Source organism: Bufo bufo, chromosome 7, assembly GCF_905171765.1.
Source record: "Bufo bufo chromosome 7, aBufBuf1.1, whole genome shotgun sequence".
NCBI classification, from domain to species: Eukaryota; Metazoa; Chordata; class Amphibia; order Anura; family Bufonidae; genus Bufo; species Bufo bufo.
This window is the reverse complement of record NC_053395.1, coordinates 13,862,304-13,876,728: the sequence shown is the minus strand read 5'-3', so window position 1 is coordinate 13,876,728 and position 14,425 is coordinate 13,862,304. Positions and strand designations below refer to the sequence as shown.

Genomic DNA, 14,425 nt, shown 5'->3' with positions numbered 1-14,425 from the left:
TGTAAAATCACAAAACGACCGTGCGGGTCTGAGATCTGGTTGGTCACTTGAAGCGGACAGTTAGCAGATAAAAGGATCGCTACTCCCGCTTTTTTCTGCCCGCTAGAGGCTGAATAAGCCCTTGGGAACATTCCTATAGCAAATTTAAATGTTCCAGTGTTGTCATAGTGTGTCTCCTGTAGGAAGACTACATCCGCTCTCTGGGCACGACATTCCGTCAAGGCCAGTCTCCGTTTTACATTGGAGTTCAGGCCTTTAACGTTTAAGGACATACACTTGATCATAGTGGAAGAACTGGCTGCGCCATATACTTGCTATTGAAGCTGTAGTTGTCATACCCCCAGGAGGGCCCATCCCAATGCTTCTTATAAAGAATCTGAAAAAAAGCGCCATTAATATTGTTAGACACAGTTAGCACATAAAAAAACATACGATACAAAAGGGAGTGAGGGGACACAACAGACAAGTACAAACAAGAAATACATACAGGAGATATCCAGACATTGGACCTTGACGTCCAGATGGGGGCAGTCAAAGAAGGCATGAAACATGTAGTACAGCCCATTCTCTTCTCTCCTACTCTATAGAGAGCTGAGAAAAGGAAGAGGACTAATATTATCAACCCCCCCTGTGGTAACGTGGTTGGGCTAACCAGACAATAATAGCCAAACATTAAATGAACAATATGCTGAAACAACTGGGCTCCCTGAAAGCCCAACAATATAGTGTTCTTGAACAATTAGGTATTAGAAACAAATGAGGAGCATCAAGCGCCCATTAAAGCAACGTTAACTGCTGGAGGCGAGCATCAATATACGATTCATGCTACCGCAAGTCAGGTCAGTTCATTTCTCATAGTAAGTCCCCTGGACTCTTCTCTTGGAGGGGACCTGCGATTTTTGTTCTTCACTTGACTCCAAATCGGAAAGGGCGCAGGCCGCGGATCAGGGACTTCCCAATCATCAATAGGAGGTTCTGCCACAAAAAGTGGACAGATCTGCATGAGCCCGCATTGATATGGCTCTTCCATTTTTGTTGGCAATAAGTGCAAACGGGTATCCCCAGCGATAGGGAATTTTCTTCTGCCTCATGGATAGTAGGAGAGGCTGGAGTTGGCGTCTTTTTTGTAGAGTGAGCCATGATAGATCTTGGTACAGTTGTACTGGTGTCCCCTGGAAATCTATGGCCCGTAGCGCACGAGCTTTAGCCATTATGGCTTCTTTCACCTGAAAGTCCGTAACACGGCAAATAACATCCCGTGGTTGCGCAGACAAATTTTTAGGTCGCAAGGCTCTGTGGGCACGGTCCATTTTGATAATATGGGTCGCCGGAGCTTCTAAGATGGAGTTGAATAACCCATTCAGGATCTCGTATAGGTTTTCGTCTGCGTCCGATTCCGGCAGGCCTCACACCCTAATATTATGCCTACGGCCCCTATTATCCAAGTCATCCAAATGCCTCGTGTTGTCACGGACCACTTGGGTACAGTTTTCCCTCTGCCCTCTCGGCCTGTATCTAAATTCCTCCGCAAGTGGGGACAGGGGAGAGCCACTTACTGTCAGGGAGCCGCTGCGGGCAGAGCGCTGCGCCAGAAGAGCTTCCTTCCCTTCACCTCCAGCAGTGGTTCCCGCCGTAGGTTCGCGCCTCAGGCTTCCTGTAGCAGGCGGACCGATGGTGCGGCGATCCAGGAAGACCGCGATGTCTTGGTTCCTCAAGAGGGGTACCGGGTTACCTCTCACTCTTCTAGATGGTAAGGATTTCCCCATGGAACCCGGGCACCGTGCTGTAATAGCTCCTATATGTTAGCTGGGCAGCGGAGCTCCTCTCTCACGCGGCCATCTTGCCAGACGGCCAAGCCACGCCCCCGAAGATCAGATCACATTTTATGACCAATTTGTGCAAAAATCCATATCATTCCAAAGGGTTCACATACTTTTTCTTGCAACTGTATACTAAAGTAGATGTTTGAATTTTTAATACTTTTTATTTTTTATTTTACAGCAAAGCCCAAAGTGTTAAATCCTATAAAATTGTCCCTGACCGATTCAGCTGATGTTCTGTGTGCATTGGACATAGAGGAATTTTATCCTTCTGATATCCAGATAAAATGGAACCATCAAGAAAATCCGAGTCCAGATAAAACAGTTAAGAATGCAGGTGGCACTTACAACGTACAAAGCGAATGTAAACTTCCCGGAAGCTTCTTCAAAGACCCACAATTCACTGTGAAAGTTTCCTGGAAACATGAGTCCATGGATGGCTGGGACTGGAGGCAGATGTCTGCTGTGGATAAAGGTACAAGTGTAGCGTCTGCTGATCAGTGGGGCCGGATAATCGCTTCAGTTCACATTACATGAATTTACTACAAGTGGACGCTGTTTCTAGATATAAACCTTGTAAGCAGATACAGGAATCGGCATATGTAGCAGGAATTACACTGTATTCATGCACACGACCATACTGTGTTTTGCGGTCCGCAAATTGCCACGAATACCAGCCGTGTGCATTCCGTATTTTGCGGAACGGAACATCCCGCCCTATGATAGAAATTACTATACTTGTTTGTAAAGCGGAAAAGAATAGGACATGTTCTATTTGTGTTTTTTTGCAGGAACAGAGCAACGGATGCGGACAGCACATGGAGCGCTGTCCTCCTCTTTTGCAGACCCATTGAAGTGAATGGGTCCGCATCCAAGCCGCGAAAAAAAGCGTCTCAGATGCGGAACAAAACAACGGTCGTGTGAATGAGGCCTTAGTGGGAGATGTTTCTCTGTGTCCCATGTTTAGCTATAAAACTTTGTACAATGCATTTTGTTGTTGATGTGTTCATTGTATATTTCTTTGTCATCTTGTAGATTTTCCATGGAAGCCAAAATTACAAGAGATTTCCATTCCCAACCTTCTTGGTGGTATCACAGCTATACTGAAATGTGAGGTGTCTAACGTATTCCCTGATGTAATGAATGTGAAGTGGCTGAAGAGGGAGAAGGACAGTCAAGAATTATTCCCGCTGGTTCTCATTGACAAATATAGCATTTCAGACATTACACCAGAGCGGCAGACGGATAACACACTCACATATAAAGCATGCTTAAAGTTTACTCCATCCATCATCGCGGACCATGGAACAGAGTTCATCTGCAGAGTGGAGCATCCCAGTTTAGAGAAACCAGCAGAAAAGCGCACCGGACCCCTCTCTATACAAGGTGATTCTGAAAGACCATGTGAATGTATTCTATTGTCATTTCCATATCGCCTTTATAGAAATGTATATTTATTATAAACACCTAATTTATGAGAAGCCAAAAGTTTCACAGCTCAAAGGGGTTGTGTGTCTTACAAAGGTGTAAAATAACAAACTAATACAGTGCTCCCTCAAGATACAAGGGCCTCAGGATACAATATTTTCAACATACAATGGTCTTTTCTGGGACATCGTAAGTTGAAACTAGACTCAACATTTCTGGTTGTCTAGTAGCTCCTCTGCGGTACTGAACGTTCTGTTCTGCCCCCCGTCTGTGCCAGGATGAGCTGCTCTTTTGGATACCAGCTGAGCAGCAACTCAATTTTATTTTTCTGGTAGATGTATGTACTATGCAAGATCCTGAAGAAGCTCCTGCCCTCAATGTAGAAAGCCATTTACAACTTCCAGCATCTATTCCTGTCTGTTTTACTTAAGGACTTGCTTTATATGTCTTTGGTTATCTGCCTGTTTTTCTTAAAACTTTACTTTTTCTTATTCTGGGATGACATTTTTGGGCTTTGCAACCAATTACTAGTTTTTCATAGAGTTATGGACTCAACTTACAATGGTTTCACTAATTCAATGGTCGTCCTGGAACCAATGAATATTGTAACTTGAAGGACCACTGTACTCCCCTTTCCAGTCCCCCGCCACTCTTGTGCTGCTGCTGTCTGGGCCCTCTGCCTATTTCTCGCTGGTATCATTGGGGGACACAAGACCGTGGGTATAGCTTGCTGCTGCCACTAGGAGGCGACACTAGACTGAAAAAAGACTTAGCTTCTCCCCTGCAGGCTATACCCCCTCCAGCCTGGAGAGAGCATGTCAGTTTTTAGCTTAGTGTCGTAGGAGGCAGACCTCCCTGCTTTATGCAGGGCGGCTTTCTTATTTTTTATTTTATTTTATGTTTTTCTTTTAGGTTGGGAAACAGAATGGCACAGCCTCTCCGTTATCCCAGGGAGCAAAACCGGTGAAAAAATTTCACCGCTTACCTCCCCACAGAAGAAAAAGGAGGACCAGGGCAGCCTCGCTCCCCTGCTCCCGCCAGCCAAGGCGTCACCTAGGTCCACCAAAGAAGAGGACCCTCCCGCCATGCCAGACTACTGCCACTCCGGTGCCAGCAGCTGAGGAGGTGACCCTGCTGGAAAAGCTGACCTGCCGGTCCACTAGGGAGGGTGAAGAGAAGAGGAGGAAAATGGGGTGAGTACACGGGACTAGGTAAGTAGGTTAACCCTCTCCCTGCCTCCCTCCCTCTTTGGTCAAGTACCGAGCTCCCTCTTCTCTCTCTTCACCCCCACTCCCACCGTTTCTTTGGCAAACGCCGGGCTCCATCTTTTGTGCCCAGGATTTCAGAGGGCATCCCTCCACTACCCCTCTCGGCGCATAGGGGGTTAATGGCCATGTCCCACACTGCCGGACACAGCGGGCAGGCGGCCGTCCGTCCGCGCTGCTGAGGCCCAGACCTTATGGCCAGCGTTATGCAGGGAGGGGAGCGGAGGAGGTTCCCGGCTCCCCAGCACCAGTATCCACCCATCTAGGCAGCAGGCACCGCACGCGCCGCTTCGGATCCTGGCTTCACTTGCCCTACCTCCCTTCTGTTTCCGGTCCCAGCGGCTCCGAATCGCGGCCGGCCGGCAGTGGCATCCCGGTCGGCCGCACTCCACAACTTTAGCCCCCGGCTTCACGGCCTACTAGACCGCAGCCTTCGTATGGTTATGTGAGGAGTGGGGGGGGGCGCGGTCTGGCGCGAATCCTTCCCGCCTGCCCCCCCCCCTTCCCCAGTACCTCGCTGAGCCCCGCCCCCGGTCCTCCAGGAGGTTAACCCTTCATGACTAGCCACTGCATTGAGGCTGGCACATGATTATGCTATCTGCAGGGCAAGGGATTTTATTAATGGGCATTTTATCCCCTCCCTGCCTCTTGACCGCTTGAGGCTGGGCATCAATTTTAAAATGCATAAATAAATATAATGAAAACTAAAGTGCATCCCGGATAGAGGAGGACCTCTGTGTCTTCCCAATCCACCATCATGAGTTGTTTGATTGATGAGCACCAACCGCGCAGGACCTTCCCACTCGCCCTCCGAGGTCGTGTGGTTGATAACCTCCGTCTATGCACTCCAGTGGACCATCTCCAGTCATTCCCAATCACCCTCCTGGGTCGCTTGGTTGATAGCTCTGCCTGCGCAATCCAATGGTGGACCCCCAGACCTTCCCAATCACCCTCCAGGGTCATTTAGTTGATAGCTCTGCCTGCGCAATCCAATAGAGGACCTCCGGACCCTCCCAATCACCCTCTGGGGTCGCTTGGTTGATAAGCACTGCCTGCACAATCTGATGGAGGACTACTGAACCTTCCCAATCACCCCCCGGGGTCGCTTGGTTGATAGCTCTGCCTGCGCAATCCAATGGAGGACCTCCGGTCCTTCCCAATCACCCTCCGGGATTGCTTGGTTCATAAGCACTGCTTGCGCACTCCAGTGGAGCATCTCCGGACCTTCCCACTCACCTTCCGGGGTCGTTTGGTTGATTAAGCACCGCCTGCTCAGTCCAATGGAGGATCGCCGTACCTTCCCAATCCACCCTGCGGGGTCGTTTGGTTGATAAGACATCGCCTACGCAGTCCGGTAAGTGATCCTCTGGTAGTTCCCATTCCACCCCCCGGGTAGTTTGGTCGATAAATCCCACCAGGACAGTCTGCGGCTGCCATGGACAAGACTCTGAGAGTCAAGATTGCACACAAGCGGACCAGAGCAGGATGTATTCCTCCTCAGTCACTCCCGCACCCCAACCTTCCTCCCCAGGGTCACGCTCAGACGCACCCTTCCTCCCTGGGAAGGTTCTGTCCGAGGGGGTGGGGGGATCACTGATTCGGACTCTGTCATTACCCAGCGCAATCTTCCCAGTTTGCCTTCACGGTAGGCAGCAGTATTTGTCGTATGCATTACTCCCTTCCTTAGGCGGAGTATTTGCACTATTTCTGGATATGGTACTTGCCTTAGACATTACCATCCGGCAGTAGGCGTTCCCCCTTCTGTAGGTGGCGGAATTGCAGGGTACCATACTTACCGTATGCATTAGCCTCTTCCATAGGTGCCGTTAGGGCACAGTGTTTCCCGTATGCATTACCCCTCTCTAGGTGGAGTAATTGCACTTTCACCGGGTACTAGACTCGCGATATGCATACCCTTTTCCTTAAGTGGCATATTCTCTCTGCCACTGGTTTCAGTTCCTGCAGTATGCATCACCCCTTTCCTTAGGAGGGGTGCTTACACTTCCTCGAGATACAGTTCTTGCAGTATGCGTTGTTCCCCCTTTTGGGCGGAATTGTTGCACTACCACTGAGGCAGTGCTCGACGTAGGCATTGTCAAACTCCATTGATGGGGTACTTACAGTACCGTTGGATACGGTTCTGACGGTGCGCTACCCCCTTCCTTGAGCGGAATGCTACACTTCCGCTGGAGGTTGTTTCTTTAGTCACATTGACATCTCCATGCTTACTGTTATTTTCCCTTTCGTTAATGATCGCTAACGGATGGATGACTAAGCATCTTGAGATGCGGCACCTCCACGGTGCCAGGGCTCTAGATGCTCTAGCTTCTTTTGGTGCCCTGGATTCTTCATCTGGTAACTATGGATACCTACATTGGATACCGTGGCTATTTTCCTGTTGTGGCCTTTTTTTTTCTTGCCGCTACTTGTTTGGGCTTGAATATATCACCCTCTGTCCTCTCAGGGTGTTACCCGGCAACACGTTAGTGTCCTAGAGACCACATCTCATTTGGTCATGGTATTTGTCCTCTACAATGTAAAGGGCGTACGCCTTTGCACATAACATGGTGATTCCGCTCCGACGAGTCGAGGGTCGTACTGACTCTGTATTCTCTAGTCCCACTCCTCCTTATCTGGGAAAGTGGTTATGCTGACACTCTGGTTTAAGGTTTACAGTGTTCTCCGCATGGCACCTTTTACGCTGGTGCTAAGGGTCGTAACCGTTGCAGTGGGCGTCCCCCCTCAGGTAGGGGTTCTTCCCTGGCGCTAGCTTGGCGATTGCTCCTGTTCGGCGCCCTTGTCTGGGTGTTTTAGGCTAGCTCTGCTTACCTGGGGCAGTAGGGTTCCATGACTTATACTGCAAGTCCTCAGACCTTCCCCTCGGCATTGACAGGATATACTGTGACTACAATGATATGAGAGGGTCTTTGCGTGGTCTCGACATACTGGGGTTCTTCCTCCACAGCTCCTTCATTTGGTGGCGGTTTTTTCTAACGCCGCATTCGGTGGCTTCTGCCGTGTGGCCCCCTCCTCAGCTGGAATATGATGCTAGCCATAGTCTTGTGGTTCCCCTTGTATAGAGTCCTTCTTAGGCGGAGTATGGCACCGCCACTATCATCCCGTGGCTTCTTCTGTATAGTGCCAGTCCCAGATGGGAAATGAGCTTCTCTCCTTCTCTGGCTCCAGGTTCACGGCCACCCCGCAAGCCTTGGTGGCTCCTACGTTACTACTTTCCCTCATCTGCATTTGCACGGGGTATTGTTTCCGGTCCCGGCTGGTGGACTGTGACGCCTTCACACCCTCCTTCTACAGGTGAATTCTTCCTATCGATCCTGGGTGTGCTACCGGTATCTACAATTATCTCTTTTACGACATGAGTATTGTCTGTCAGATCAGTCCGATGGTGATCATACGTTTCGTTCTGGGAGTGGAACTCCTTTTCTATTTTTTCTTCCTCCTCGAACCGTTGGTTGCTTGTCTCCCTTTTATCTACCTGACCAGTAGCCATGCGTGGCGCTGCTCTGGACTCCCCTCATCATTTTTTTCCTATCTGACCGGTGTTCCATGATACGGGTGGGGCGTTGGATGTCGTCATCGCACTCTATCTAGCAGGGGTATTTCTCTTATCTTGGTCTAGTCAAAATATTCGTCGAGCGGCGTTGCCACGCTGTCAATATATGGTCACTGACGGAGCTCCTCGCCGTCGGTGGTTCTCGCACCAGTTTTACTCTACCTATCTCACATCTATTGATTCCTTGGCCCGCGGTGGGCCGTGTCTGATTCAGGCGTTTTTTCTCTGTGGGTTATCAACCAGCTTTTCAGTCTCCCCGCAAGCCTCTTCGGCTCTGGGGTGTATCCCGTGGCCTGGGTTTTTGGTTCTGCATCTAGAGTTAGGGCCAGCTACCTGGTTTCGTCCAGGTGGCCGATGGGTCATTTGGTGGCCTTTCAGTGAGGAATATGACCTTTCTCTGTAAATCTTCTTCCCCTCTTTTTATTTCTGGGAAGGTGGCATTCCTGGGAGCAAGTTTTTTCCATCCCACGAATTTGGGAGTTGGGAGTGCCTTTTCTTGTACGTACATTTTTTTCTTGTCAGGTACTTGCATAAGGCAGTGCTCCGCCCATTACTTTCTTTTTTGCTGACTGTAGTCGCTGCCTTCCATGTCGACAGGACATTGTTTTTCCCTTTCCCCCGCACTCGAGAGAGTGTGCTCTCCGTCAGGATGTATTCGAGCTCAGAGGTTTGCTTGTCTATGACTAGCTCTTTCCGCCTTGCGGATTTTTACCTGGTCATTCCGGGAGGTCCTTGGAAGGGCTCGATGGTCTCCAAAGGGTGTTCCAGGTGGATCCTTTGGCGGCTGCTTAGGAATTCCGCTCCCGGGGCAAGGCACTGCCCGGTGGAGTTTGGGACATCTGACCAGTGGTCAACTCTTTGTGAGATACATGTTTCACCCTGTATCAGCTTCGCGGTTGTATAAGGCAGTGCCTTGGTCTTCCTGTAGCGCGTTCACCAAGTTTTTTGCCAGGTGCTTCCTAGGCATCGCCAGTGCTGCTCGGGCCCGCCGGGTCTCGCAGGCAGTAGTGCATTAAGCATTCTCGAAGATGTTACTCTATGGGCGTGGACTTTTTTCCCTCCCGTGGACTGCTTTAGGACGTCCCATGGTCCTGTGTCCCCCAATGATACCAGCGAGAAAATTAGATTTTTGTGAAACTCGCCTGTAAAATCTCTTTCTCGCGTAGTTCATTGGGGGACACAGCACCCACCCAGTATTTATTGTTGTTGATAGGGATGTCTGGTTGCCGGTCGGGTGTTTAGCGGGTTCGCTTCCGCCGGTGTTTGTTGCATTCTCCTTTACTTGGCATATGTTTTCTACTGCTCCTACTGCTTGAGCACAAACTGACATGCTCTCTCCAGGCTGGAGGGGGTATAGCCTGCAGGGGAGGAGCTAAGTCTTTTTTCAGCCTAGTGTCGCCTCCTAGTGGCAGCAGTAAGCTATACCCACGGTCCTGTGTCCCCCAATGAACTACGCGAGAAAGAGATTTTACAGGTGACTTTCACAAAAATCTCATTTTGTATAGTACGGCTTCCAGCAAGGACGTTCAGACATGGATCAGTGCTTGGCGGTCGCACTTCCATGTCAAAAGCATCATCAATGAAGGCCTAGGGGGATCGGTTACAGAAGTATTAGTAAGGAGTATTATAAACTTTTTATAAAATATGCTGAGGTCTGGACAAACCCTTTAACATAGTGAAATACATAAGTGATAATGTACCCCCTTGTATACATTCTAAGAATTATACCATGGTCGAAGAGATTATCCCCGAATTAAACAAACTGGGCCACCTCTTTTTTTATGGTGCTTCATGTCAATCATAAGCATTCATTGTGTGTATTCAACTACAATACCTCATGATGGTATTCGCCCCCCCCCCCCCCCCCCAATGCCAGCCAAAGCTGCCGTCCACAATGCCTACCAGATTAATTCATATACCATAGTCAGACTGAACAACACTCACATCCAACTCCTTCCTGCTGGTGCAGCTGCCGGCATCCCAAAACGAAGAGTAGAAAGTGTGGGAACCAGCGGACAGCTGCCTCTCCCAGGACCTATCACCTCTCTGTAATAAATGTCTGCCTCGCTCCACATTGGTGGTTTACTGTGTGACACTGAGTGGAAAGAACACTTATTGAAGGTGATGAGAGACTTGTCCTGGACACCTTCATCATACGGTGTTTCGACAGTAAACTCTGCAACATGAAACATATTGAGGTCAGTGCCATAAGATGTCTCAGAATAATCTATGGCACACCGGAGATTTGTCTTGCACAGTGTAGTTTTAATACATCTGCTATATCTTTACATAATCAATTGTCATCAGGATATAAAGAATGAATAGGTAGATTATTGGCCATATAGAAAGTCCCAACGTTTCGGTCAAAACTGACCTTTTTCAAGGGATCTGTGGCCGGTGCATAATGGAGGCAGTCTGGATGTCTGGAGTGCCATAAGATGGACGTGTGATGTGTTTTCCAGATGTCAAGAGCTCAGCTCCACCTCAGGATAAAAGTCAAACAGATTCTGCTCCTCTGGAAGAAAGTCAAACAGATTCTTCTCCTGATGATAGGGTGCAGGACTTGGCATCCATAATACCACAGAAAAGTGAGTTTTTGGGCAATCTATTTCTAACAATTATCTTCTACCCTGTGGATATAAGATAACTTTTAATAATTGGAATACCCCTTTAAATTGCTATTGAAATCAACTTGTTGTGTGCTCCATACAGGGACGGACTGGGAACTTAAAGTGGCCCTGGAAAAAATACTAAAAGTGGCCCCATTTTGTAGTTGAATCCAAATTGATGGAAGGCAGGGCCAACACAAGTAGGCAGGCCTAGCAATATTATATTGTGGCACATTATACCACCCCCACAGAACCAAATACCACAGTCCATCACAAAATACATCCCCAAAATCTTCCACTGACCAGCCGTGAGAAGGGCTCAGGTGGCCTCTTGGGCATTGGCCCACCGGGAAATTTCCCTGTAAGGTCTATGACCAATCCGCCCCCTGGCTCCATATTATATAGATATATATATAGAGAGAGGTCCTCTGTGGCTGTTTTCTGATGATTGCCCTGAACAGGGGACACCATCTATAAACTCTTTCTAAACCAGTAAAGTCACGTTTTTAGGAGCCTAAATTTGTAATGAGTGCCCTCTACCTGCCTTTTTCTGAGGTTGTAATTGAGCTGCGCTCGAGTCTAGCGAGAGGAGATTGTTATATGGTCATCATTTTATACACTGCTTTCCATGGGCACAGGAACGGGCTGTGGTATTACTGCTTCCTCTTTGTGGTTATCACAGGATTTCTGTAGAACCAGAATGACTGAATTTCCTGAGGTTTCAGTCTTGTGGTAGAACTGCTGGGTCTAGATGCAGCAAAAGCAACTCTGATTTTAAGAAGTGTTAGGACGGGTTCGGATTGGCGTTATGGAATTCCGTTATAGGTTTCGTTATAACAGAGTTATAACGGAATTTAAGGACGGAATGCAAAATAGCAAGCCTTTAAGAGGCATTCCGTTTTGCTCCGTCCTAATACATGTCTATGGGGAAGCGTAATGGTTCAGTTTGTATCTATTATACATGATGGAAAATGCCTCTTAAAGGCTTCCGTTTGCATTATGTCCTAAATTCCTTTATATTCCGTTATAACAGAAGCTATAACGGAATTCTGTGTACCAATGCGAACCCGCCCTTACTGCTGTATTGCCACACGTGCCCTGTTTTTCTTTTTCTGCCGAGCCAAATCAGAAGCCTCACTGTAGAGACAATCGGCCACTTCTGCTTTTTTCATATACTGTAGGTAAAATCAGACCTTGGTGTGGATAGAAGCACCGCGTGGTCGGGGTTTAGAGGGTAAGCAAATATCTCTCTGATAGCCGGCCAGTGTTGGTGAGGTGTCTACGGCTGGCTTTATCGCACTCGCTGGCTGATTATTAGTTTTGGAAAGAGAACTGAGCTTCTATTATTCATGAAATTTAGTAAGACTGGTTTTTCATATGCCAGCCTTAGTCCAAAGTGCAGAATAAGAAGTAAAAGGTACAGGCATATAAATATTATAATAAATATGTGCCCCTGTGACATCTAAGCTGAGTAGATTTGAAACAAAAAAACACTGCACCATAGCCTACGCCAGTTTCTTCTATAAATTATAGTAAGTCTATCAGGTCACGCTAAGACCTGCACACTATTTCAAAAAGTGGTGAATATAATGTAAATTTAGAAAAACATGCACCAAAATTTGCCACTCTTTGATAACATTTTTCTGGCTCAAGCGGAATGATAAATTCCCCCAAATTGGATTGTGCACTTAATAAGGTTTTCCGATAAAAGATGTCTACGGTATATCCAGTAATTATATCACCTCTCATTATAGGGGATCGGACTGTTGTGACCACCACCAAACATAAGCCTGCGGGTCCAGTCCCCATTCCTAGTGGAGAAATGGCTGTAAATGTGTAGTCACCATTAGGCCTCATGCACACGACCGTTGTGTGCACCCGTGGCCGTTGTGCCGTTTTCCGTTTTTTTTCGCGGACCCATTGACTTTCAATGGGTCCGTGGAAAAATCGGAAAATGCACCGTTTGGCAGCCGCATCCGTGAGCCGTGTTTCCTGGCCGTGAAAAAAATATGACCTGTCCTATTTTTTTCACGGCCAACGGTTCACGGACCCATTCAAGTCAATGGGTCCGTGAAAGAACACGGATGCACACAAGATTGGCATCCGTGTCCGTGATCCGTGGCCGTAGGTTAGTTTTTATACAGACGGATCCGAAGATCCGTCTGCATAAAAGCTTTTTCAAAGCTGAGTTTTCACTTCGTGAAAACTCAGAACCGACAGTATATTCTAACACAGAAGCGTTCCCATGGTGATGGGGACGCTTCTAGTTAGAATACACTACAAACTGTGTAAAAGACTGCCCCCTGCTGCCTGGCAGCACCCGATCTCTTACAGGGGGCCGTGATCAGCACAATTAACCCCTTCAGGTGCGGCACCTGAAAGGGTTAATTGTACTATCATATCCCCCTGTAAAAGATCAGGGCTGCCAGGCAGCAGGGGGCAGACCTCCCCCCCTCCCCAGTTTGAATATCATTGATGGCCAGTGCGGCCTCCCCCCCCCCCCCCCCTCTATTGTAATAATTCGTTGGTGGCTAGTGCGGCCCCCCCCCCTCCCTCTATTGTAATAATTCGTTGGTGGCACAGTGTGCGCCCCCCATCGGCCCCCCCTCCCTCTATAGCATTAGCAACATTGGTGGCCAGTGTGCGGCCTCCCATCTCCCCCCCCCCCCCATCATTGGTGGCAGCGGAGTTCCGATCGGAGTCCCAGTTTAATCGCTGGGGCTCCGATCGGTAACCATGGCAACCGGGACGCTACTACAGTCCTGGTTGCCATGGTTACTTAGCAATAGTACAATAGTAGAAGATTCATACTTACCTGCTGCTGGCTGCTGCTGCGATGTTCGTGTCCGGCCGGGAGCTCCACCTACTGGTAAGTGACAGGGTCTGTGCGGCGCATTGCTAAATGAACTGTCACTTACCAGTAGGAGGAGCTCCCGGCCGGACACGAACATCGAGCTCACAGGTAAGTATGAATCTTTAACTATTGTACTATTGCTAGTAACCCGCTGCCACCAATGATCGGGGGGGGGGGGGGGGGGGGGGGGGAGATGGGAGGCCGCACACTGGCCACCAATGTTGTTAATGCTATAGAGGGAGGGGGGGCCGCACACTGGCCACCAATGTTGTTAATGCTATAGAGGGAGGGGGGGCCGATGGGGGGCGCACACTGTGCCACCAACGATTTATTACAATAGAGGGAGGAAGGGGGGGGGGGCGGGGGGGCGCACACTGTGCCACCAACGATTTATTACAATAGAGGGAGGAAGGGCGGGGGGGCGCACACTGTGCCACCAACGATTTATTACAATAGAGGGAGGAAGGGGGGGGGGGCGGGGGGGCGCACACTGTGCCACCAACGATTTATTACAATAGAGGGAGGAAGGGCGGGGGGGCGCACACTGTGCCACCAACGATTTATTACAATAGAGGGAGGAAGGGGGGGGGGGGCGGGGGGGCGCACACTGTGCCACCAACGATTTATTACAATAGAGGGAGGAAGGGCGGGGGGGCGCACACTGTGCCACCAACGATTTATTACAATAGAGGGAGGAAGGGGGGGGGGCCGCACTGGCCACCAATGATATTCAAACTGGGGATGGGGGGGTCTGCCCCCTGCTGCCAGGCAGCCCTGATCTCTTACAGGGGGATATGATAGTACAATTAACCCCTTCAGGTGCGGCACTTGAGGGGTTAATTGTGCTGATCACGGCCCCCTGTAAGAGATCGGATGCT

General features: G+C 49.1%; 1 protein-coding gene across 1 annotated transcript in view; it reads left to right on the top strand.

Moving 5' to 3' along the window:
- Nucleotides 1-14,425, top strand: part of LOC121008693 — a 43,794-nt gene that overhangs the window by 28,530 nt on the left and 839 nt on the right. Inside the window, exons 9-11 of the mRNA XM_040441390.1 lie at nt 2,002-2,295; nt 2,856-3,206; nt 10,547-10,672. Coding sequence (XP_040297324.1) covers nt 2,002-2,295; nt 2,856-3,206; nt 10,547-10,672 — 771 coding nt within the window. The remainder of the gene's footprint in view (nt 1-2,001; nt 2,296-2,855; nt 3,207-10,546; nt 10,673-14,425) is intronic.